Source organism: Centroberyx affinis, unplaced genomic scaffold (genome assembly GCF_046629955.1).
Source record: "Centroberyx affinis isolate AG114_WGS23_722 - 3 ecotype Tasmania unplaced genomic scaffold, CSIRO-AGI_Caff_v1 ptg003546l_1, whole genome shotgun sequence".
NCBI classification, from domain to species: domain Eukaryota; kingdom Metazoa; phylum Chordata; class Actinopteri; order Beryciformes; family Berycidae; genus Centroberyx; species Centroberyx affinis.
In genome coordinates, this window is record NW_027281483.1 from 92,320 (window position 1) to 117,737 (window position 25,418).

General features: G+C 45.4%; 1 protein-coding gene across 1 annotated transcript in view; it reads right to left on the bottom strand.

Annotated features, from left to right (window-relative positions):
- Positions 1-24,592, bottom strand: part of gli2a (GLI family zinc finger 2a) — a 38,756-nt gene extending 14,164 nt beyond the window's left edge. Inside the window, exons 1-5 of the mRNA XM_071539992.1 lie at positions 24,493-24,592; positions 14,753-14,958; positions 9,484-9,696; positions 1,216-1,417; positions 420-618 (exon numbers count right to left, since the gene is read on the bottom strand). Of these exons, the coding sequence (XP_071396093.1) occupies positions 420-618; positions 1,216-1,417; positions 9,484-9,696; positions 14,753-14,958; positions 24,493-24,551 (879 nt within the window). The 5' untranslated portion in view covers positions 24,552-24,592. The remainder of the gene's footprint in view (positions 1-419; positions 619-1,215; positions 1,418-9,483; positions 9,697-14,752; positions 14,959-24,492) is intronic.
- Between the last annotated feature and the right edge of the window lie 826 nt (positions 24,593-25,418).

A 25,418-nucleotide genomic window follows, 5' to 3' on the forward strand; every position in this document is an offset into this window, starting at 1 on the left:
TAGAAAGCATCAGATCTGTGTCACGTGTGAGGGGAAAAACACAGGATTGGAACACTTTTAGGTGCAGTGTGAATGTAGCCACACATCCCATTCATGCCTTTATGCTGGAGATTTGAAGAAAAAACTTGTTGTGCACTTCTCACCTTTGTCAGGATGTATGTTTGGAGGGGATGAAAGAGTGGGAGACAGAGAGAAAAAAAGAGAAAGACTGAGAGACAGACAGAAATAGAGAGAGGGGGCGCGGGGTCTGTCTGGTAGCATTCATTCATAAGTCACCCTTCACCATCCCACACACGCACACACACACATCCATACTAATGGCATCTCAGGTAAAGATAAGGAGGGAAAGAGAGAGTATGTGTATGAATCTTCATTTCCTTTACATCTGTATATCTTGCCACAAATGTCCCTGTTCTCACCTGGTTTGTTTCAGAGTTGGAGCTGTTGTGGGAGGTGGGCAGAGCCGAAGCAGTCAGAGGGTGCTGGCGGGCGGAGAAGGAGGAAGGTGACGGCTGGATGAGGGGCGGCGTGTGGCCGAAGGCGCTGAGACCTCTCTGCTGGGACAACAGCTGCTGGTAGGCCACTGGGTTGATGGGATGGGGGAAGCTGAAAGACGGGCTGGGCAAGAGGGAAAAGGACAGGTCAAAAATAGCTATTTCATGGCATCTTTAATGGAGATTTCATGGAATACTGGATAGTATTCAGAGAAAGACTATTTATAAGGTATTTCTGCGTTTTTTGTCAGGTTATTTTCTAATGCCATAAACACCTATTTAATAAGAAATGCCCCAAAAAATACCCCCCCAAAAAATTGCAAAATCCAACCAATCCCGCCCCTCTGCCCTGCTCATCAAATAAAACTGCCTTTCTCTCCATAGCTGATATCTCATTTGTTTACACACTGTTTCACTGTGACTTGAAAAAGAGGTGGTTATCTTAAAAAATCTGCTTTATTGGATGGTATACAAGTCCTTCTCCACTGGATAATTAACCAAAATCTGTCAGTCCTTGTAGATTGTACTTCTATCTACTACTATCACCACAACAATGTAGTTACAGAAGAGATATAATGTAAACTAGCTGCCTAAGGTTTGCAAGCGTGGATGCATCATACTCTGTGTTGAGTGCTTGCTTTGTGTTTGCAAGATGTATGTGCTTGTATGCCCGTGTGTGTATCTGTGTTTGCCGTGTGAAAATGTACATGTGCACACACACCTGATCCCTCCGACGGAGAGGTGTCCGTAGGAGCTGCTGGCGGCCGAGCTGGAGCGGGAGTTGTTGATGTAGGCCACCAGGGAGTTGGGCGAGGTGCGGATCATGGTCTGCAGGTCGATGCTGGCGTCCGACAGCGGGGAGATGGACAGCGCCCTCTTCCTGCTCAGCCGGGGCGTCAGGCGCGGGCTGGAGAAACGCGATACTAGACACACAACAAAAAAAAAAAAACAAAGGAGAGAAAATGTCAGCTGTCAGCCATTCTGGTTCATGCATTGTTACTTAGATGTAAGATTCCCTTTGAAAAGAAATCGCGTTCTTAAAACCACATTAAAATCTGAATCTGATGTCTAATGCTTCTTACAGAAAAACTTTCAGGCGCTATTGTCACGCCACACAGTCAGATTTAACCAGAGCAGAGAACTAGTGTGTAAATTCCTCTTTCTTCCATTGAATCTCAGCTGGTCCCCAATGGAAACCAACAGAGTTAAGAAACATTCGCTATTCAGCTCCAGGCATTCTAGTGGAGGTCACAGCTGTGCTAAGCTACGGTCTATCTCCAGAATCTCTCTCACACACACATACACACACACACACACACACACACACAGCTCCCCTATTTAACATTCGCGTCCTCTTATGCATAATGAATCGCTCCCAATCATTCTCAGTAATTACCGCGATAGCAATCTCTCTCAGACCACTGTATTTGGACAAGTTAAATGGAGGCAATTTAAACAAATTGATCTCAGAATACCATTAAAGAGAACAAAGGTAGGGTTCACGGCCCTCCTGGTAGGCCCGGTTGTAGCACTTTTTTTTCTCCGACGGTGTAGAAAAGAGTACAGGAAAATGAAGAGGATGATGAGGAAACTACTTTCCCATGAACTTGTGGAGAAGGTTATTTTGTGTTTACTGCTGGTGCTGCTCCATCATTCACTTCACAGCTTCTCAGGCATGTAACTTTACATATTTAAGCAAAGTCTTGAATCTAATTGGGACAAATATGAATTTTAGGGTGTTTACTAAAAGGTAAAAATGCTTGTTTCTAGATAGCATTACTGAGAGAGAGAGAGAGAGAGAGAGAGAGAGATCAGCTGCTCAGGGCTAACAGGTGCTGGGCATTAGGCCTGGTGTGAGGGGACAGAAAGCAGAACTGATGTGTCTGTGTGTGTGTGTGTGTGTGTGTGTGTGTGTGCGTGTAATTAGGTCTTATAGCGGACATCATCAGAGGCGCGGGCGACAGGAAACTCATAATAGGCCCATCACGCCTCGCCTAGGCACATGCATAGTGACCCGTCACACACACACACATATACACACACACACACACACACACACACACGCTGCATGTCAACTCCACTGCTGTCAATATGTAGCCAATCCCTGACCCTTTATTGGCGGACTCACAATCCCTCCAGCCAAATGAATACAGGCACCACCATAATCACTACTCCAGACCTACGACCGTAAACCCAGGTCTTACTTCCAAAACTATTATGTTTGGAGGTGGCGAGTCGTAAAACAAAGGCATATGCACTTAGTTAAAGGGCCCCCGGGAACTTCAGACGACAGAAAAAAAAAAACGTGCTTGAAAAAAAAAAAAAAAAAAAAAAGAACGATTGGTGGAGATGAGAGAGAGATACGTATGAAAGACTTGGCAAAAACAACAAACGGTCCCCAGGAATGCGCCTCTGTGGGGGCTAATAAATAAATGTGTCATGTATCGTTAGACGCTAGACGGAGGGGGGGTTTGGGAGGGCGGGGCGGAGGTGGCGGGAGAAGAAGGGGCGGGGTGGAGGATAAAGGAGGGTAGGTGGGAGGGGAGGAACGGGAAAAACTTATGGGGTGGGGGGGGCTTGGGAGCATGGATCTTCAGTTCATTCCGCTCCAACTGCGCCCATGTGGCGACTAGGAAGGGCTCTGCTGTTTTTGCAGCGAGGCGGGCTTCATTCATCTTGCCTTGCCCACAGATTTTAAGGGGAGATATTTAGGCGCATTAATATTCCACTTCATACAGCAGGAAACAGGCCTCGCAGCCTCGCAGCCTGGCCGCCTGGCGCCTGCCTCGCCCCTCTGGGCACCTTTCCCAAAAACACTGAACCCCCCAATATCAACCTGAGCTCATAAGAATTCCTCATGCCTCCAGCTGCAACGCTTAAACATCAATACAATCGTATGCTGTGGGCCTGCTGGGCATGCTTCGTTTAGCCTGGTGTAGTGCCAAAGGATGTCATTGCTCTACCCTAGTTTTACCTGGAGGAAATTTCACACGCACACACACACACACACACACACACACAGTCCAAACACACACAGACAACTCACACCACTTGGCAATGGAGTGTTTTATTGGTGGCGGCTCTAATTGAAAGGGTGAGCAGGTTCCGGCGGGGAGTGAGAAAACAGATGTTGCGCAGGCCATGGCGTCGCGGCAGTGTGTGGCAATATGGCATGGCGAGCTATGCGTGTGGATGTGTGTGTGTGTGTGCGTGTGTGTGTTTGTCTATGTGTGTCCCATTCTCCAGTGGGCGCTCTGCGGGACTGCAGGGTGTGCTGGTTGTAATTGTGGGATCTGGATTGATATACAGGCTTATAATTACAGGCGCTCCAGTGCACACTGACTGAAAAAAAATAGCAGAGTGGAATGGGGGGGGGGGGTGTATGTGTGTGTGTGTGTGTGTGTGTGTGTGTACATGCCTGTGTGTGTGTGTGTGTATGTGTGTGTGTGTGTGTGTGTGTGGGGGGGTAGTGATTATTTTAAGCATTTGCTTTTGCTGTTTTAACTGGTATGGCTTTGTGGAAAATCAAAATACTCTAATTGGAGAGTACGGCTAATCCCTAGAACCCAGCCAGCTCCCAGTGCCATCCTGGCCCTAGATACATGCAGGGTCACTGTGACGGCTCTGCAAGGATCAATGAGTGAGCACTGACACACAGGAGGCTCTGAAGTAACACACGCAACCTTTTTTTCCACCACAAGAGTGATTCTCAAAATGGGACCGATGGGAGTGCATGCCAGGAGGTCGGCAGAGAAATAATGTCAAGTTAAATTTAACGATTTTATCTATTACCAGAAGTAATAAAACCTGAAACCAACAATATCAGATTTGGATTCCTTTGAGAATCCCATATAGAAATCCCAGAGAAAAGTTTGAGAGTCCTATATTGTTATCCACTGGAGGATTCCAACGGATGCTAAAATGGAAATAGTAAATAAAAAATAAATGCATACTGCACAGAGGGGAATAGTGGAAAATGCAGTTCCAGTGTCCAGTGGTCTCCTATTGAGAGTTAAGGGAGGCAGTGGAGTTAATGGAGGGTTTGCAGTGGAGTTGATCACCAATAATCTAAAGTTTCTCTAATGCCTCATAAATGGTTATTGGCTTTCATTACTCCAGACCTTGTGCCGTATATTGTAACATATAAAGCACCCATTTTGCAGGCTGATGAAATACTTTTTGCCATACTTCTTTGCCATATGAATGATCCTTTTTAGAATCTATTTTATACTGGTTTACTCATTAAAATGTACTTTCTGTGCTGTACATAAGAGACAAATACAGCAGAAACCGTATGCGCAGTCCAGTTGGCCGTGACTAGTGGATAAGCTTTGGCTCGTCAGCTTTGGCTTGTTCCACCGTGACCCTGTCCGGGGTGAAGCGCGCGGGGGGGGGGGGGGGGGGGAGAGCTGCTCAGCCCCCCACCCACCCACCTCCCAGCGCACCACGGACGGCTTGGGTACGTGCCAGCGGGGGGCCCCTGGCCTCCACATCCACAGCCAGCCTAGTCACCCCCTGGAGCAGCCGGAGTGGGAGAATGTTTATTTTCCCTGCTAAATCTCACTAATACCAACACTGTGAATTTTATTAGCGAGGGGGCTTGCGCTGAATCCTCTATGAGCCCCCAGTGTCCAGCCAAAAGCCGCCGTTGTGTTTGCCAGTGTGTTTATGCACACACTTCTACCCGTGTGTTCATGAACCAACATATAGTTAAGTGTTTGTGTATGCAGTCTGAGGGGACCAGCGGACCCCCTCCCCCCCCTCCCCCCCACCCCTCACTCTTCACCACCACCACCTCAGTACACCAATCTATCTATCTGCCTCCCTCCCTCCCTCTGCTGCATCAACACTAAAATCTCTTTTTCCTCTGGATGGCAGACATTTACTTTGGCCGCTGCTTTTGTCGTGGGAGCTTCAGCGTTTTCCCGCAAGCCGCTCTGATATTTCTCTGCCCACCCACTTTACATACTGTACCTGCTCACCCGTACATACAGTGAGCAGTCTTCTGAAAGCCTCCCAATGTGAAATACCATACTGTGACGTTCTTTACATTTACAGTAGTGGTAGTGTGCAAATGCTAATGCTAATAATATTTATTTATGTCTTCATTAAGCTGAGAAATTATTTTCCCCTATCTTCCCTGTATTGGGAATCAGAGAATGAGACTATCTTATAACATCATAAGTGCAATAGATCTTACTTTGGGGATACTTTGGGGAACCGAGTGAGGGAATGTGGCCAGCTTGCAGTCTGCTCTCCTCGCCTCAATGGAAAGCCTTCTCCAATGGAAAAAATGTCCATCTAAACAAGTAATCTAGTCTCATATTCAGTCTTAAAATCTTATTTTTCTTAAAGCTGCACTTGGTAACTTTACATGTTGACAGAACCAAATGTCAGCAAGAAGTAACTCTTTGAATTTTTGAAGACAATAAACAGGAATTATGTAATGTGATGTCAGTAAATTATGTACTCATCAGATCTAAATTTCCTCTTCTTAGTGGCTGGTGGCGGTGGAGAGGTTCAAACCTCTTTGGTGAATCATTCCTTTGGACGGTGCTTTTTTGTCTCCTGCTCTTACGTTTCCATTTGCCACATCCTGCATGTGGAGAAGATTTCCTGCCACTGTCCATACCCGAAACCAGATTTTGATTTAGGCAAATATATGGTATTTCAATTAGAGGGGGGTGGGACAATCTTCTCTGTTGCAGCCCCACTTCATGATTTAAGCTAAGATGGGTGTATTATCACATAAAAATCTTGCCTAGGACGACTTCAAAAGTTTTACTTATTTCAGGAATTTTCTAGAAACAAGCGTCAACATCTTGAAACTGAGATCACTGCACTAGTATCGAGAAAATGATGCTTGAAGTAAGTCGATTTACTTTGGGAACAAGTGAAATGATCTCACCCCACTAGCAGGTTTCAGTTGTTTAACATAAAATAATATCATAAGACTCAATATGAGATTTAATGACTTGTTGAGATGGCTATTTGTTTTGCAGTGTGTCTCTGGAGGGAAATGGCTTTTTGTTGTTTTAGCCCAGCCTGCTCCTTTCAGTCTCCATGTCAGGCCCGTCAGACACGGACGGTGATAAAGCCGTGAAGAACACCGCACTGGCACCAGAACACACTTGGAGCAGCAGTGAAGCGTTCCACTCAGCCCTACGCAACCCACGGTGAGAGCCTGTTTGTTTAGCCGGCCAGTCCATCACACGGTCACATGGAAGCCATGTTTTACAGGTTGGGGCGGAAGAACCGGCAGGCAGCTTCTGGGATCTTCACACAGCACAATAGGAGCAATCCAACAGCTCATTTAGATGATCCTGATAAGGTTTGTGTTTATAAAGAAAGATTCACTGGAACACACGGACAGTTTGGCTTATTAGACTGCCTGTTTTCTTCCCAAGAAGCTGATGCGCGGTGGAATCTCCTTGATGCTCTAGGTTTGTGTTTATGTTTGTGTTTTGACTGGGGACATGAAGAGAATGATAGGACCATGCACTGGCACAGCCAATAGTCTGTGGAAGTCTGTAGTTGTGGCACTCTGGACAACATCACTATGACATTTTTAAATGATTTCTTCCTCCTGTTCCAGAGCAACATTCCTGGGTTTAAGTGGCTGGGTTGAGGTGCGCCCAACAGTAAATTCTAAAATTCATAGGTGGAGCAATAAGACCCGCCGCCCTGTCAGAAAACTTTACTGTACTGACGCACGTCTCCGCAACTTTCCATCGCACACTTCTTACTTTTACAGCAACGCTCAGTGTTTCATGGTTCAACCTCCTCGCAATTCACTTATCTACTAATGGGCAGAGGGGAAACTGGGGTGGGTGGGGGTGAGTGGATGAAAAGCAAGAAGCCATACATTGGGTTCACTGAGGACTCCTAGCTCTTGCGGTGGGTCTGTTGAATTTATTAGTGCATAAATTGATTTTTAATATGGATTTTATCTGCGCTGCCTTCCAAAACTAACGGCAGGGGTTGAAGCGCATATTTGCCACCCCCGCCATCACTCCTCCTCCTCCGCCGTGGCAGTAAATAAGGCCTTTTATTCAGGCCGGGGCTGCCCGCGATGACCATTAGCCAGCCGCCTGGGTCAATACGGGCCCTGTGTCTGCAGGCCGCAGTGGAAGAGCCGGCAGACCGGCAGAGCGCCTCAAGCCTGACCACATCACTCCTGCCTGGGTAGAACACCAAATAAAAGCTGCTGGGAAGGTGGGGGCGGGGAGCAGAGGTGTGGATGCCCTGTTGGGGGGGGTGGGGGGGCAGGGGGGGCTGTGGCTATTTGAGCAAACAGCCTCCCCAAACAAGTGTGGGCAAGGCAGCACAGCGGCGGTCACTGAGGTGGTTGGAGGTGGAGAAGAAAATGGGGGAGGAGGAGAGGGAGAGAAAGAGGTGGCCTACAGTCTCTGTAAGGCCCCTAACCCTCCCCACACCCCTTCAGCACCCCCATGTTTAACTAAGTGATTGAGGTAATTTGAAAGATTAATTGCCGAGCTATCCCATGTCCAATTTCTTTTTTTTTTTTTTCTTCTTTCTCTCTGTAGTGTTTTCCTACCTGTGCGTGAGGATGCCTGCGTTCGTGTCATGCAGGGCATTAGGGGAGCGTGACAGTGGAGGGGCGAAGGCGGCCGGGCAGCTGGGTTTTCTCTGGGTGGGCTGCTGGACGGGATGAAAGAAAGAGCGAGGGATCCTGGAGCGGAGCGGGCGTCAGCGCCAAGGAGAGTGTTTGATTATCAGGCATCGAAAAGGCGGACTTTCACGGACAGTTTTCCACTCAGCGCGCTTTCTATTCCCCATTCATAAGGGCTGCGGCTCGCTGAAGGTTTCTTGGATGCGTTTTTGCTGCCGAAGTCAAACGTTTGGTCCGGTGCCTGACCGTCATTTTGATAGAAGGCTTGGGTTCTAACCGGCATGAAAGAACAGGCTGGTCTCTGTGAGTTTGTGTGTGAGTGTGTGAGCATCTGTCGGCCTGTTTGCCTGCCTGTCTATCAGATTTTTTTGTGTGACAGTGTGTGTGTATCTGTGTTAACCTGCCTCCATCTCTGCCATTAAGAGGACAGTGCAATGAAGATCCTTGCCATAACAGCCTGACAGAGAAACAGAGCAGAGATGAAGGTCCTGGTTTAACACTCCTGTGCCTCACACTGCCAAAACCTCTCCCTCCCTCTGCTGCCCTTTTAAGGTTACCCTGGATTTGTTTTGTAGGATGTTACTCATAATAATAGTACAACACACCTGAAACGCCATGAGAATGAGAGACGTGTATGCTGAGGGAACATGTATTTTTACGAGTTCCCGGCCCTGGGGCTTTTAGTGTTTATGTACCCTCGCCCCCCCACCAGCCTCGGCCCCCTTGCTACGAGTCACGCTCTTTAATAAGTCTAAAAAAGCTCCACTAGCTTTGATGTGGGCAACTCAACACGAAAAAGCCAGAAGAGGAAGAATAGGAGGATAACATCAACATACCTGGTGGTGAGCACAAAGGGCAAAATGGCGGTTAGGTTTGTACCAGTGTAAAAAGACATGCATGTGCTATAGTGTGACTGTGATGGGACTTAGGTGATATGGCACTTTTTTCCTTGAACTATCACAGTGAAATATCACATTGGGTAATTCACTAATATCAGATTCTGTTCCGCTTTAAGAGTACATCTTATAATGTGAATAGCCACTGCTGCACATATGCTCATTCACATAATGTGGATAGCCAACTATGCCCATTTACAAAGCCAGTATGTATGCTGTTGCACTGGACTGTAAATTCGTAAACTGTTAAACTACAAACATCTTTCAACGTGTATATCCATCATCCGGCAACATAGTGAGAATTCTTGTTGACAAAGCTGTCTCTTTAATCTTCAATATGCCCTCTTGTATTTTTTATCTATATCATATTCGTTGCTGCTGTGATGATCCAATTTGGGGGTCACTTAAGTCTCATCTCATCTCATCTGAAAACAGGGAACAGGCAGATGGGAGTCCTCACCGTCCACAGGACTGATGTAGTCAGGTAGGTGCGCTGCTGCAGCCGCCGCCGCCGCTGCTGCGGCCGCCGCTGCCCCGCTCTGCATCAGCAGGTCGCCGTACGGGCTGCGCTGGCTGGCGCTGGCCATCAGGTGGTAGTACTCTGTGGGGTTGGCTCCCGGTGGGGGAGGGGGGAGGCTGAACAGGCCGCGCTCCTTCAGGTGTTCGTGGGTCACTGCAGCAGAAACGGGTGGGGGGGAGAAAGAGGGAACAGAAGAGAACAGAGGAGAATAGGGTCAATAACAGAACATCTATAGTACAGTTTTCCTCTTCCGCCAGCTTTAAGAGTTTGTTCTTATTTGACCTGCTGGCTGAACTGTAAAAAAAAGTAAAAGTTTTTAAAAATTAAATAATAACAAATGAAAGTGTCTCAATGTCCTTGTATTTCAGGATTAAGCTATGTTAAAATGAAAATCAGTAAGGTTTTTACAGCCCCCTAGCCCAAACTACCATAATACACGCTATATCTGCGGGGGATTGATAGAATTGTTGATCAATACCAATGACTAAATGGCTGTCAATACTCATTTTCTGGCTTGTACTGCTCAACGATGGAGGACAGTGCTACAGCAAGCAGCATCTCAAGACATTTCAGCTACAAAGGCTAAAAATCCTGGTTCTTAAGCCAAAAAAGCAAATACCTAAGCAGTATTTATTATTACAGTACTTTTGCATTGTGATATATTACCTCTTCACTAGACTTTTCTGTTGGATCTCTGAATATTTATCAAGATATCTACTTCTATTGAGATTGTTGCAATTCCTACTGGTCCTACTGTATAGAGGCCATAGATATCTTATTACCCCTTTAAGTAGGTTATGCAAAATACATTTTCACAATTTTAAGAAGCTAAACAAAATTCATTTTGATGATTTTTTCATTGTAAAGAACTACTGTACACACACAGACAGCAAGGCAGCTTGGCGTACCCCTTGACAGAACGACAAACACAAAGACAAGACAAGAAAGGTTGCACTGAAGGACTCAACAGAGGAGACGAGCGCCTTGCTTTACACATTTGAAGATCTATGCTTGAGTGGATGCCCCGGGGCATGAGGCTTTTGATAAAAGATGTCTGAGGTCTTTGAGGTTTGCTGGGCTACGGGTGGAAATCTCTAGGGAGTGAAGGAAGGAGAGGGAGAGGGAGAGAGAGAGAGGGAGAGAGAGAGAGAGGGCTACAGAGGGAAGGAATACCACATTCCTGCACTTCTCTTGCCTTGTACATGCATTAACTGTGACAGGCTGAATTCATACACGTAGTGCGTACACACACAGGCAGGCACACACACACACACACACACACACACACACACACTCAAAACCATAAAGGCCTGCCCATAATGCCGAGGAAATCTTGAACGCTGCATGCGTAAGGGTAATATTGACGTAAAATGTGTTAACACCTGCACCCAGTAAAGCCACATTTAAAAGTGTCAGGGGCTATAAGAGTGAGAGATGGATTGGTTTTCCCTTTTCCTACATCTAGCTGTGCCCGTGTCCCCGTTCCCCTTTCCTCCATTTCCTCTTCACTCTCTGCTTCCCCCAGTGGGTCGGGGTAATATGTATTCTTGTAGAAAGAGGGGGAGGTGGGGGTTGGGATCACTGGGCGGGGGGGGCAAGTAGGGGTATTGGAGGAGCAAGACCACAGCCTCCCCCACCTCCATATACAATCACACACACATACACACACACATGAACCAAAATCTGGATCCATCAGAACAAATTAGGCCATGGCTGCGGTAACAGTGAGCAGGCAGTGTGTTTGTGCTCTGGTAGCAGCGGCCCAGGCATATCCCTTTGGTTTCTCCACGGCTGCCGGATCACGTTACCACCTCTGTAGAGTATAGCGTTTTGAGTGTGAGTGTCTGTGCACGTGTGCGAGTGCACGTGTGGACACACTGCGAGGGATGGCAGAAAAGCGCAGCGGCTACACCCCCCCCCCCCCACACTGGTCCCAGTAAAACCAGCCTGAGAGTTTAGGTGGTGGAGGATAAAGGCAGGGATGTTTTCCAAACACATTTCCTGGTTTTATTGCTTGTAGAGAAAAACAAAGCGGATAGGACTGTATCGTCACAGGAAGTCAGATATGGGGGGTTAGGACACCGATGTGGAGCATGCTTCAGCCTTTCAGAAAAATATCTGTTTTGCTTGACTTGTATCTGTATCTTGCATGTCCCCATTAAGCTACTTGCTTTGTTGATAGCACATGAATATTCCAGGGACAGAGGAAGGCTTTCTATTGACTTTGGCTTGTCTTGGTGATGCATGAATCAAAGTTTCTTCTTCTGCTGCGCTCATTGCTAGTTGCTCTAGATAAGAGCTTCTTTTCTCAAATGCAAAGTAGACTGACTGGACCATTGAATGCTGTCTCAGTATTTCATGAGAAAATATGTGTGTGTTCCTTGGCCCCTTTCTGATCCCGCAAAGTTAAAAATAGGAAAAGATGTAGAGCCGTGATTCTCAACCTTTTTCATATCAAGGCCCCCTAATTTAGTCCACATTAGAGCCATGGACCCCCATTTGATGAGATTTTGTCTCTCGGACCCAAATCTGAGAATATTTTTATTGTCGGATATGATTTTGTCCAGAATCCCATGACTGTCTGTATTGTAGGCAGAGAGATAACAGAGAAACTATGATCAAAACAGTCATTCTTCTACATTCTCTCATCGTGTCAACTTCTTGTAAATGAAACAATGGTGAAGTTTAACAATTTATCAATTCGCTGGGGACCCCCTGGAACCCCTCAAGGACCCCTGGTGGTCCCCGGACCCCACGTTGAGATGTAGAGTATTGTACGTTGACTTCTCACATTTGTACTGACTGTGAGCTCTTACCGTTGCAATTCTGATGAAATAAAATAAATTCTGTGAGTACGGCATGACAGCGAAGACCACAATGATTTATAAAGTGCACCTTAAGCAGTTAGGCTTTCACAAACGACCTCCAAAACAAGTCTGGCACCCAGGTAGCCCTATCAGAGGTTTACACATGCTCCACTGGGCTCAGAGGTTCCACAGACTTTATTTATGTTCTGCGGAGCTTAGTGCCCTCCATTCGGTGCCATACTTCCCTGCCGCTTTATCAGTGACAGCATCTCTTCCGCATTGCTTCTCCTGAAAGGCGGGGAGGCATTACTTGCCGACAGAGTGTGCTCGGTGATTTATTGGTGCCTGGTGCGGGCCTGCGGCTCCGCTCCTCTCCGACCTGTTGTTTGAACAGGGGTAGCGAGGACAGGCCTGTCATCGCGTGAACTCAATAGTTCAGGGGCTCTAGGTGTTTGTGTCTGTGCTAATTTCCATGGTTTCCCCTGCCCAAACATTCATTCAAACGAGCAGGAAAGTGGTCTGCGCGAAATCACTTAACAGCAAAAGCAGACATACGAATACGCTGAGTACATACAGTGTGTCATATATACCCGCAAACACGCCGGCATGCACACACATACAACAACACCATAATATGCTTGATGAAAGGTATGCTTGAGTATTTTATGTAGGGGAGTGTATAAGGTGTAAGACTAATTATCACAGTTGGTTAAATAATCAACTGTATAAACATACATTAAGGTGTCTCTGAGTGTGTGTGTGTGTGTGTATCCTTGCTTGCAGTGAGATCTGGCCCAGCAGACAGAGTTGGTTTATAGTGAACAGGATACATAAATCCTAAACCCGCCCAACTCTCATCTCACCTCCTTAATGTTAACCGGTCAAGGCAGCTGCAGAGTAACCACCATTTGGAAGACTTTCCACAACGCTTGCAGCTTATTCTTAGCTCAGGCTAATTGTTTCCATCTTGGAAAAGTATGATGGTGATTGTGATCTAGCTGGTAGGAGAGTGTTTATGGATGGACATGAGTGCCTGAGCTTTTATAAAGTATTTCACACATTATCTATATATGTGCATAGTGTAGCCTACATATGAATGACAACATGTGGAAAGTATATGCATCTGTGTGTATTAGTTGTGTAGAGCCGATGTTGTCTTCTTTTCTCCATTGCTTGCCATAAGAAAGTAAGCAAGTATTAATAGTGTTGTACATGTGTGTGTGTGAGAGGCAGATACAAAGAGAAAGAGCGGAAGAAAGTGTGAGAGTGAGACTATATGTGTGTAGTATTGTCACCATAACTGAAATTTCAATAGGTCTACTTTTTTGATGTCATTGCAAGAGACTGAATTTGATGTTTAATTTCATAAATGCTTTCATCCAATGTGTTCTGCCAGCAGAAATTCCAACATCACCTCCAGAGGGCGTATACGTGAGGATGGCACATGGATTGGAATAGTTACAAGGAGAAGAAGAAGAAGAAGAAGGCTTGAATAGAGCTGCAGTCTTGATGGTAGACTGCAATATTCAGTGGAGTTACAACAGCTGAAAATATGGCAACAGCGTCAAATTATCCACATATTGAACTGAGTCCCAATCCACCTAAACTGGTTGACAAAACTGGTGCGAGGAGCCAAATATGAAACTTGTAAGTTTATTGAGCAGTCAGACGACATCAGAACCCCTGTGCCAAGCTGTCCAGGTAAAGTGTGATAACATACTGTATGTAACTTAAACTTAGCAGAGCTTCTTAGTGATTCATCACTGACCTTATTTCCATAGCAGCCATTTTGAACTTACGTCACACTCAAGTGGGAAAATCTACCCAGAACATTGGCATAGGTTCAAATATACCTAACAGTTACCAAATTAGCTAGCAATCTTGGGAATAACAACCGTGACTGCTTGAAGTAAACAGGGAAGCTAGCTAGTTTACTTGCTAAGTAGCTACTAGCTAGCTACCTCGGCTAGATCCCAGCAGTTAGCTCTAGAAGGCCAACCTTAAAATGTGAGCCTATGCCTCCTGATTCTTGAGACTCTACTCCTTTCTAATATGTTTTTCAGTGAGGAATCTGTGAAATAATACATTTTGGTCTCATTCCCAACTTTGTACAATGTGCATCTTGGTACCAGTAAGACAGAGCTGGGCTGGGCTCAGTTTTATTCAAGTTCTTGATATGTTTTGTTATTTGTTCTTATTGCAGAGTTGAATATTTATGAAAATAATTGAAGTTATTGATATTCATGTTGACTGCATGGTGCTTTTCATTGTGTCTTTGGTTAAAACAAAGTGGTTGTTCTGTAACATAGCTTGAAGGTTTTTCTTGTTTGCTGTGCCACTGTAGTAGTATTGAATTTTTAGATAGAATTTGTGTGTGTACTTTTGGCAGAGGTAAATCTCACCTTCAGCAGGGCTCAGGCCGCGGGCCGCTGAGATCATGGAGAGGGTGGGGCTGCCGTGCACGGAGCGTAGGTAGTGCTCCATGTGGGGGCTGACGTACGGGTGCGGATGGCTGAACGGTGACTCACCCGTCCCCGCCGCCGCGTGGGGCGACAGGCGGATCAGGGAGATATCTGAGATGACTGGACTGCCCGTGAGTCCTGGAGGTCTGGGGGGAGAGGGAGCGAGGGAGAGGCAGAAAGAGAGAAAGGATGAAAAGAAAGAGCAAGACAGACAGAGAGAAAGGGGGACAGACAGGAGGTGACAGAAGGGAAAAGAAAGGAAGGGATCAAGATAAAGTGAGATAGAGGGGTGAAGAAAGGGGTGGTTGGAGGATGAAGGTGATAGATAAATAGAGAGAGAGATTGGGAGAGTGGGAGAGGGAGGGAGAGAAAGAGAGGCAGACAGAGAATTAATTCACTTATTTGTACTGTATACAATTATCGTCTTGACTGATCTTCATTGGTATGTTCAGAGGCAAGCCTTAACTTTTGTCATTCCACAGAAGTGTCTGCAGTCTCAATCCACTTACACCTCTTCCTTTCCTCAGTCCCACAGCCAATACATAATAATCCCCTTTTGTTCGCCTTCTCCTATTAAGCCCTGGAGCTACAGACAAGTCGAGACCAAGGGTTTTTCGACTGCGAGCCGATGAGAAAGCCCTTCCTCTCTGTCTGTTTGGGTGGGCAAAGCCAAAGGGTCCCTCACATTAGATATTACATGCTCTGTGATAAGAGAGCACATCCGGATGTGGCTGCCTATAGCCACCGTCGAGAAAAAGACGGGTCGTTTGAAGTTCGCCGATAGCCCGCCGGTCACATCAGGCTGTACAGTAAATTTGTCATCCCTTGGCAGGTAATTGGCGGCCCTGCTTGCAGAAACACACACAAGTGGGTGTTGTAATTCTCGATAGCACCTGAGGGCAGAACTCTAGATAAAAATGTCTGCTGGCCGCTGGCAGTGGCACAACCCTTTGAAGGGGCACTACTACTTATGTCTACCTGGTGTTCTACAGCTCCGATAAATAGCCTGTCGTCTCCTCAGTGTGTGGCAAGGAACACCTGGTAGAAATTCAGCACTCAGACTCGCTCTCCAGTGGGAGATGAGATGACTACCGATGACTAATGCAGCGAAAAGACTGACTGGCAGTGTTTGCTTGTGTTGCTGGGCTTCTGTGTTGCTGAACCTTTCTATTCTATTCTATTCTATTCTATTTTCACATACTGTTCTTGGTAGGGTTTCTCAAAATCAGATATATGCCTCATCTGATTCTCCTTGCGTCCAGAACAAATGAAGATTTTGTATACAACTCCAACAGCAGTGATAACTTTCAAAATAACCGTACGTGATACATTGTCAACAGACACTGTTGCTGAGAACTAAAATTTAGGGGACTTTTATTTTGAAGCCACGGTTTCAAATCTGGTTTGAACAGGTTTGAACAGACAGGTAGGCTACTGTGCTGTTGCTACCTGGCTTACAGGTGAACTTTATCCAAGAAAAAGAAACGAATGAAGCGTGCCCAGAAAGTGATACCTATAATTAGATGGGTTTTTTTTTTTCAAGTAAGGTATGGCAAATTGCATTGAGATCATCTGTATTGATTATTCGTCATTACCTAGCTGGCTAGCTGACCAGTTTGCAAAGTTGCAAAATATGCAAAACACACAAAGCAGCAATCTTATGAGATTTTGTGGAGTGAATGATGGATTTGCAAGAAGCCAAACATAAGATTACAAGAAACCCTGCTTCACCGCCTCCTCCCAACATATTACTGCTGCTAGCCAACCTTTCTCAACTCTTCTTATTGAGTGAGTAGCCCAAAAGTTTAGAATTATCATCACAGAAAGCTGCAAATTATCATTAATCTTTATGAAACTGAATCATTGCATGTGGCTGCTGGAAATAAGATAACTGTTCCATTCTAGTCCATGATGGTATGGCAGTATAGCAGCATAGTGAGTCATTAGTCTGGTCATTTCCTCTGAAGGGAGAAAGAGAGGTGGGAGGAAGAAGTGGAAGGAGGCTAATGAACCTTGAAGAGGCCATGGAAGCAGATGGGTCTTCCTCCCTTCAGAGGAAATGACCAGACAAATGACTCACTACAGTGCTGTCAGTAGAGAAGAGGAGGGCCTCACACAATGAGTCTGAGTAATGAATGAGTAAAATGTAAGGTATGGCCAGTTTCTTTCAAAATGGAATCCAGTTCTGGGGTCAGTTCCCTGTCAGTTCAACATTTTCAGGAAGTGGATTTTTTTTTGCCATTCTGCTCACATCCAAAGCATTTAGAAACATTTGAACATCCGTCATGATTTTACTTCAGTTTACATTTTGAGTTGAGTGAATAAAGCAAATTGGCCCCAACCCTGATCGAATCTGTCACAGATTACGCGCTACCTGCTTAAAAACGATTGCACTCACAAACATAAGCCATTGATTTAATCGGTTTCGGTAAATTCAATTGACTCTACTTCAGTCTTCGTCATAATCCCAGAGGGCAGTTTATTTGCAGCGGATAAAAGAACACAATACACAGTGCAATAACATTTACACACAATCATTAAATGACAGAGTAACTGTCCACATTTAAGAGCCTTAGTGCATATGCAGTTTATGCTGTCTATTTATTTAGCAGCTTGGTGGCTGAAGGGAACAAAAGAGTGTTTGTATCTGTGGGTTTTGATTCTTGGCAGCTTTAACTGGGTGCCAGTGGGAAGGTGAGAAACTCTGAGTGCAAGAAACCGTCACAATCCAAAACAGTGGCCCGATCTTTCTGCAGGTCCTGAGTGTTTAATGCAACCAGGATAGTAACATTATTGTTATTCTGTCAGATATAATCTTGTTCTCCCAAACCCTTGTAATATGGCACATGTTAGGGGCAGGACACAGGTTGTACTCCCTTTTTAGTCCTCATAATTTGATATATTCTTACATAAAATATTAGACCTGGACCTCCTGAAGGACTGTGATGTCATGCATTTCACTTTTTGCAAATAAATCATCTTTTTTTTATGGACTGGGTTTTGCCCCAATCTTCTCCAGTTTATCTCCCAAATGTTACTTTTCCCCTCTGCTCCTGGACAGAGTACAAACCAAGACACTCAGATTGAGGTCTGTAAAAAGCAAGGATGGTCATAATTCAGAAGAAGCTTAGATATTGAAATACTATTTCTCTGTCGATCTGCCTGAGAAGAATCAGTCGGAGGTCCTAAATCAACTTACTCTTGGGGGAATGAGTGCGGCTGGTCGAGGCCGTAGCGACCGGCCGTGGCTTTGAAAGGTGGGCCTGAGACCTAGCGAGCATTCTTGGCAGAGCCTCGCCCCCACCCCCACCCCCACCCTCAGAGTTTCCCTCGCTCAGTCTCTCATTCACATACACTGTCTCTGTGTGGACGCCAACCTGCACCCGGCCCGGCTCTGCCCAGCTCAGGCCAAAGCCAACCAACCCAGAGCCTCAGCCCTCACTCCATTTCCAGTAAGCGCCTGCAGACTGCCGGCCTTGTCCGAGGGCCAACTTTCTGCCGTCGGGCCCACTCCTCTCCTACAAACAACCATAAAGAGCCCTCTGTTCTGGGCGGGAGGGGAGAAGTGAGAAGAAACAGACGCTCCATACACAAAAACACGCTTCCCTCGGTCTGCCTCTAAACAGCATACAGAGAGGCTGGCAGCGCCTCATCAGATTAGTGCTTTGGTGCCCCGCTGATGGGCTAGCTGGGTAAACTGCCACTAGTGCTGGCTCCCTTTCTTATCAGACCGCGTGATCCAGAGCTGATCAAAGTCGTCACACATACTGTCATACTGGGAAAGGTTTCCCAGCACTTAGCTAAGGCATAAAGCTCTAATGCAGCAGGGTGTAATATATTCACTGAGTGCACAAAATATTAGCAACACCTTCCTAATATAGAGCTGGAATTCCCCTTTTGCACTATCCATGTCTCAGTTTTCGCAAGGCTTAAAAATCCTTTTTTAACCCATCTCTTCACCTTCTCCTTCCCTTCATGACTGACATTGATTTAATAGGTGAAATCAATTTCAGTCAATTTCATGGAAAGCTCCTAATTTTTTGTACACTGCATCTAGAAAATGCTTGTAAATTAGTCTTCTGTTTTAGTGATGTACATTTACTGTATATTGTATTATGAATCTACTCAAGAGTATTTCACAGATGTTTGCCTGAAGTAAAGTATTAGCAGAACTTCACTTAAACTAAACTATCTCTGTTAGGAAATCGTTAACAAATTTGTTTCCATTAAATCCAACGTGCCCCCTCCCCATACTCCACTTCCCAAAAACATTATGCAGCATTTTGTTTTGTACCTATATCCATCAACAATAGTTATTTGTTTTTGGGCCTATGGCGACCCGACGTGTCGACACACACCACTCTAGTTGCAGTAAATCACTCAAACGACCGAGTGCGTGTTTGAGGCCTTGATAATAAGGTGAAATTTACTGCCGTTGCCTGACGGCAGGCTACAAATAACAGTCCTGTCTGGCAGGTACCATTATTGAAGCCTTGTCGATCCGCCCTTTCCCTGACAAGATGTTACTTGAAGTGTGTGTGTGTGTGTGTGTGTGTGTGGATGTATTTTCTTTCCAGCTCAGCTTCTGTCAGAGGCTGCATGGGCAGCTCTTGGAGGGCCTGGGAAAGCCTTGTCTCTTAATCAAGGCCTGTCATTTAAAGACACTTCCATCACACCTCAGCACTATGGGTGGCTGAGCAAGACCACGATAAGGGAGAGCTCAAGAGGGCTTGTGTGTGTGTGTGTGTGTGTATATGCAGTCGATAATCAGAATTATTCATTTATTCGCCAACTAAACTTAGACGCACCAGGATTTTGTCCTGGAACGGATGAGAGAGGGAGAAAGAGAGAGGAAGCAAGAAATAGGAAGAGGAATTGTGGAAGCCACGCTGGGTAGGCAGATGACATGCTTTGCACGAGGTAATTGCTATTTGCCTCTATGTTCTGTACCGTGTGATTACATGTTCTCTGTTGTTCCATTGTTAAACCTCTGCTGTGAGAAAAAGTGATTTGGACAGGGCATAGCTTGTTGAGCATATGCGTAAGCCTATGAGTAAGTGCATACCAGAGTGCATGTAGATGAGATAGCTGGCAGGGGCAGATTTCAGTATGATTAGTAGTTGGAGAGTCTTGATGTTAAAACTGAATCTCTCTTTATCTCTTTTTTGCTTTCTAACTTATGTTGCACTGAAATGAAATCAAACAGAAAAGTATGGTAAGAAAAATGTAGTGGATACAATTCTCCCAGGAAGTCAACCATGTTAAGCGCCCAAGCAGTATTTACTATTATACAGTAGCTATCCTTAAGAGGTTGTTCTAGCAGAATGCACAGCAGAGTCACAGTTTTGCTGTGGTGGGGTTGACTGAACCTCGGCTCATCTCGGCTTTTGGACTGGAAAATAGGGCAAAATTAATGTGGATTTCAAAGCCGTCTATTGGGAATAAAGGAGAAATACTGTTGTTCATAATTGTTGGAAGAGAAAAGAGAAAACTTCTGCACGCTTGGATCCATCCAGTCAATCTTCATCTTTTAGTAGATTTTTAAAATATGAAAATTGCATGGATCTGAATGGAAGTTTACCATTTTCTCTTGGGATACTACTGTGAACTGTAGTCTTCCTGCAAGTCGTAACTATCGGAAAATGATCCATCTTCGTTGCCCCAGGATGTTGCCCATGTAACCTGGTTTTCAGGTGGGGTGGGAGAGCAACCCCTGCCTCGATGTATGTTTTCCCGCTCTATACCTTGTGTAGGTTCACTCCATAGTCAAGCTCTCTTTCTGTCTGCCTGACTGGCTCCCTGCCTGCCTGGCTGACCAACAAGTTACTATTTGCCTCTCTGGCATTTTCCCTACTGGCTGGGGGTGGGATGAATTATGACGTGACACACTCCCGTCTGTACTTCTGGGCAGCCAAGGCGATCGAGATAAATCACCCTGCTACCCCACAGGGGACACGCTAAGATCCTGCCTTAGTTGTTTTTGGGGCCCTGATCAGGATGCTGAGGATTTGGACGCAGCTTGATACTGCACTCCTTGAAAAGCAAGGACTGTGTACAAAGGAGGGGCCCAGAAAAACTAAGGCAAACTTTGGGATAATATCCTTAAATGAGTTGGGATTGTACAGAGCATAATTACCCATTATTCGGCTCCAGTGCTGTCACATACCATTAAGTCTTTTTTGAGCGTAAGAAAATTACACTGAGACCATGCGATAAACCGTGAAAATTTTGGGCTATTGATTTGCAACATAGCAGTGTTTTGATTGATGGGTCCCTTGTCTTTTCAGAAGTGCATTCCAGGCTGTAACTCAGGGGAGCATCCAAATCCGCCCATTAGCCGTGACAACGAGCCGAGGCTGGAGCCAGCAACCAACAGCATAAAACAACAACATGTCTGTCAAACCCACTGACAACCAATTGGCACGCTCGAGAGTCTGGTCCCCTTACTCCCCAACCCCACCCATCTCCCCACCCTTCTCCTCCCCATGTTAACCAAACCAAAACAATGAAGGAGAAAAAAAAAATAAGAACATCAACCCAAATGGCTGATCTGTAAACTCCATTTAATCAACACATTCCGGGCTCCGGGGCTCCGGGGCTCCAACAGGCTGATTGGCTGGTGAGCGGGACCGCATCTGTTTGTGTACAGGGGCGGCGTAGGCCACAGCTCTGCCACACAAAAACCTTGGGCATATTTCAACTTTTCAGTGCTGCAATTTGCCCCCCGACTGCCTCCCAAAAAGCATAAATATGGGCTTTGGAATGAGCGGGGGATCTGTTTTTCTCATCTGTTGCGTTGTCGTTGAGGTTCTGGGAACGGAAGGCTGGATTTCGGATGCTAATTACCCGGTCAAACATGCTGGCACAGTGGCTGGCTTCCCCGGCTTGTGGGTTCGCACAGAGGATGCCCGACTCCACAATCTGCAGCAAACAGCACATAAGTACTGTCTCTAAATCCAAGCTCTACTGTCATCCCACGAGAGGCTCTTGTTAATGTGTTCCAGAGGCAGCTCAAATATGGCATGTTTTCTCTCTCTGGCATTCTAAGTTCATGAAAGGCAGACAGACCGCAGCCTGAGGGTGCTGACCAGCAGCCTGAGGGTGCTGGTCAAGGGTGCTTGCTAGTTTTAAATCCCGGATCATGCATCACGAAAGGTGCTGAACACTGATGCACATGCACATGCTCATCTCCTGACACTCCAACCCGGGGCAATGCATATAAATTTGATTCATGCTGTGCCGGAGACACCATGTTGTCCCTCTGCCTGTATCTGGCACTCTTTTGAATGTGTGATGGCTGGAAGGATTTCAATTGCAGAGGACTGTAACCATTGTAATTTTCCCCGAAGAAATACTGCTTCCTTGGGGCGCAATGGGCATTTAGTGCATACTAGGGATGTTATGAGTTTGAGAGCAGCCACGCCATCACTTACCTCTCAGCTACCTCTCTCTCGCTCTACTGTATGTAATCAAATAAATCATGGCAGTCATGCCAAACAAATCGAAACTGAGAAAGAAGGAAATTCTGTTCTCTTTTTTTGAATATCAGCCTAATTAGACAGCATAATATAGTGGAGAGAAACAGGAAAGATAGCTTTAATGCTGTTTTTGTGCTGTAAAGTGCTTTGAGTTATTGAGAAAGCGTTATATAAATAAAATGTCTTATTATTGTTATTATTAAGATAGGGGCAGGAGATGACATGCAACAAAAGCTGTGTGTTGGACTCCAACAGTATGCAGCTTAGCCCACTGACTCACCAGAACACCCCATACTGTCCCCTTGTATGGGAAAGGGCCTGTCAGCCAGGTAGCGAGGCAGGTAGCGTAACACTGCATTGTGACAGCTTTGACAGAATGACCAGGAGCCCTCATTATCTTACATGCAAACAGTGATGAAGGGGGGCTCTGTATGGAGACGGCAAGCTCCCTCAGTCAGGAAGCGCGCCCCTGACACTCGGCGACCACGCGGCCCGCATCCCGCGCCGACACCCTGCTCCATTTTGCCGGGACGACGCGGTTGTAATTAGGTGAATTTGGCGCGCGCCGGGGGAAAAGACAGCTAGATCAAGGTCTTGATGAATTAGGGGGAGCACTCTGTCACAGTCACATCACATTAATCAAAACAAACCGGGGTGCGGAGCGACACTGTTTTTCTTTTCCTTCCTTCCCTCGCTTTGCAGGTGATGAATAGCTGTGCCTGCGCTGTGTATCACCTGATCTTGCTGAATTTAAATGTAACAGTGCAGTTCTCACAAAACCTCTATTGATCTTACTCCTGGCTTCCCGTTTCGTATATTTTAGATAAGCGTAAGGAGGTCCGGCAATGTTAAAGAAGGCTCTAGTTTTATGGTAATGCCACATTAAAAGAGAGAGCAAATAAATGAGTTTTTCTTTCAAATTTTAGGTCAAGAGAACTGATAAAAGTTACAACACCAAGCATATTTTTGTCCCAGCTATATTTTTGTCTCTTTAAAGTTCCAGTAGTTCCTGGCAATGAAATACATAAATGTTTGATATAATATTTATTTAACTTTTGATACATTTTATTACATTAATAGACAATATGTTCATATTTTCCTTTACACTTTGATACTAAAGTAAATATTTGAAGCAAGCGACTTTACATGTACTACATTATTTTATAATGGCACCAGCACTGTGTTGCCACTTGGATTTATGTACTTCTTCCAACGTTGTCTTTCAGTAGGCCTTCTCTCAGAGGAGCTGTTCTAATAGAAAGAGGATGTCGCTTGGCAAAACTCCCCAGCATTTTGGACGATGCCAGTGCCAGACAGCTCTCCAAGTCCCACACCATGAAATGTTAGGAGAACAGATAGGAGAGGAAATGTTAACAGTCTGTTGTATCGGTGCTAATGCGGCATGTCTCTCCTCATCTCTGTCTTTCTTGCTCTGTGTATCTTGTCTGGCTTTGATGTATGTGAACTTGGCTCTCTCCCTGTAGCTCAGGAAGAGCGGCTCTCTTTCCAGCTCTGGCGCTGACAATCAGGGAGGAGTCTCCTATTCTCAGAGGGAGAAAGCAATGAAGGGTGACAACTGACCCCCACAACTCACATTCTGACACGTTTGCTTTTCAGATGCCATTTACCCATGCAAAAATACATGAGTATTGACATATTCCTATAGACTTTTGTTAGTTACACTAAGCAAGATTTTTATGTAAAAATACACTGATTTTATCAGCCTAAATCACACTCTTGAGCGTCCTATCCCCCACCATGTAGATTCGCCTTATTTGCCCAGATGAAATTCTAGTGTCAGTGATGGAAAGTTCTTCACCCACAGAAAGTAATGAATTTAAACTTAAGAGTGAAATCCAAACTGTCTCCTAAACAGCAGTGAGCAGCGCTCCGTCCAGAGAAAACTGGACTCACCAACGTTAGATCTTCTCCTCTCTCGTCTCTTTGGTTTCCTTTGGTATAAAGCATCACAGACCGGCCGGGTTGGTAAACATGAGCGAGCTGTGTGAGGTTTACTGACGTTACCGTATACATGATTTCTGGGTTTTGAAGTTCAAATTTTTCAAACCGTTACCTCTTGCTGCTAAAGTGCAAAGTTTCCCAGTGCAACTTAAAGAATGCTTCGCATATTTTTGTTTTAATTAAAATGTAAATATCACTTTTATTACAATTAAGTGACTAGGGTCTCCTTAGGATCCTTACCCGTGCATGGCATGGAGTGGGTGTGGCTCATAATGGTACCTCCCCTCGTGGTGTCTCATGTCGATCGGGATGGGTGTGTGAAACGTGGGGAAGAGGTGGTGGGCACCTGCAAAAGAGAGGGAGAAAGAGAGGAGAAACATTTAAAAATATATATATATATATAATATATCAATATTTTAAAAAACTTTAAAATTCAAGGCCTCCCAAAAAACAAAAACAGTGGATGATGATGATAGCCGGCATGTTTCTTGGAGCTGGCTGAGCGGTTTTATGTCAAATATTGGCACTATCACACAGGAGAAGAGGGCTAAATAAATAATCAAAGTCGTTTTGAGACATCCTACATCTCCAACATGAGAAGGATCACACTGTGCCTTTGACAAAGACCTGCAGCGAGGCTGGCTTTGAACCGGGAGGGCCGAGGGAGCGAGGGAGCGAGGGGAGACAGAAGAGGCAGGGTGTGGGACGATGAGGAGGAAAGTAGAAACTCAGATGTATGTATGTCTGGATTAGAACTGGCAGCCCTGTGGGAGAGGAAAGCCCCCTAACTAAGTCCTGACACCAGTTGCACACCAGACGCGATTTCACGAGGCGAACAGTTCATCTCCGTTCTTTGTCTGTGAGAAGCAAGTTACACACACAGGATAGGGTCGTGAACTAGGCCCGTGATGTGATGAGCAAAAGTTGAATATTATGCACATATAATATTCCGTTAAAAATCTGTTTCTTACATTCTCCTGGTCGTGAATTTTTTTTTCCTACTTTCATCTTTGAATGGAAAATGGAAGAGATGGAACATATAATACGCACCATGCTGTTTCTTATATGCTCTATTGTCCCTCAAAGAATAACAGTTTGTGCAGTATGCCATATTCCATTAGATGTTTTCATTTTTATTTTTTTTTGTTTACAACATGCTAGCTAGC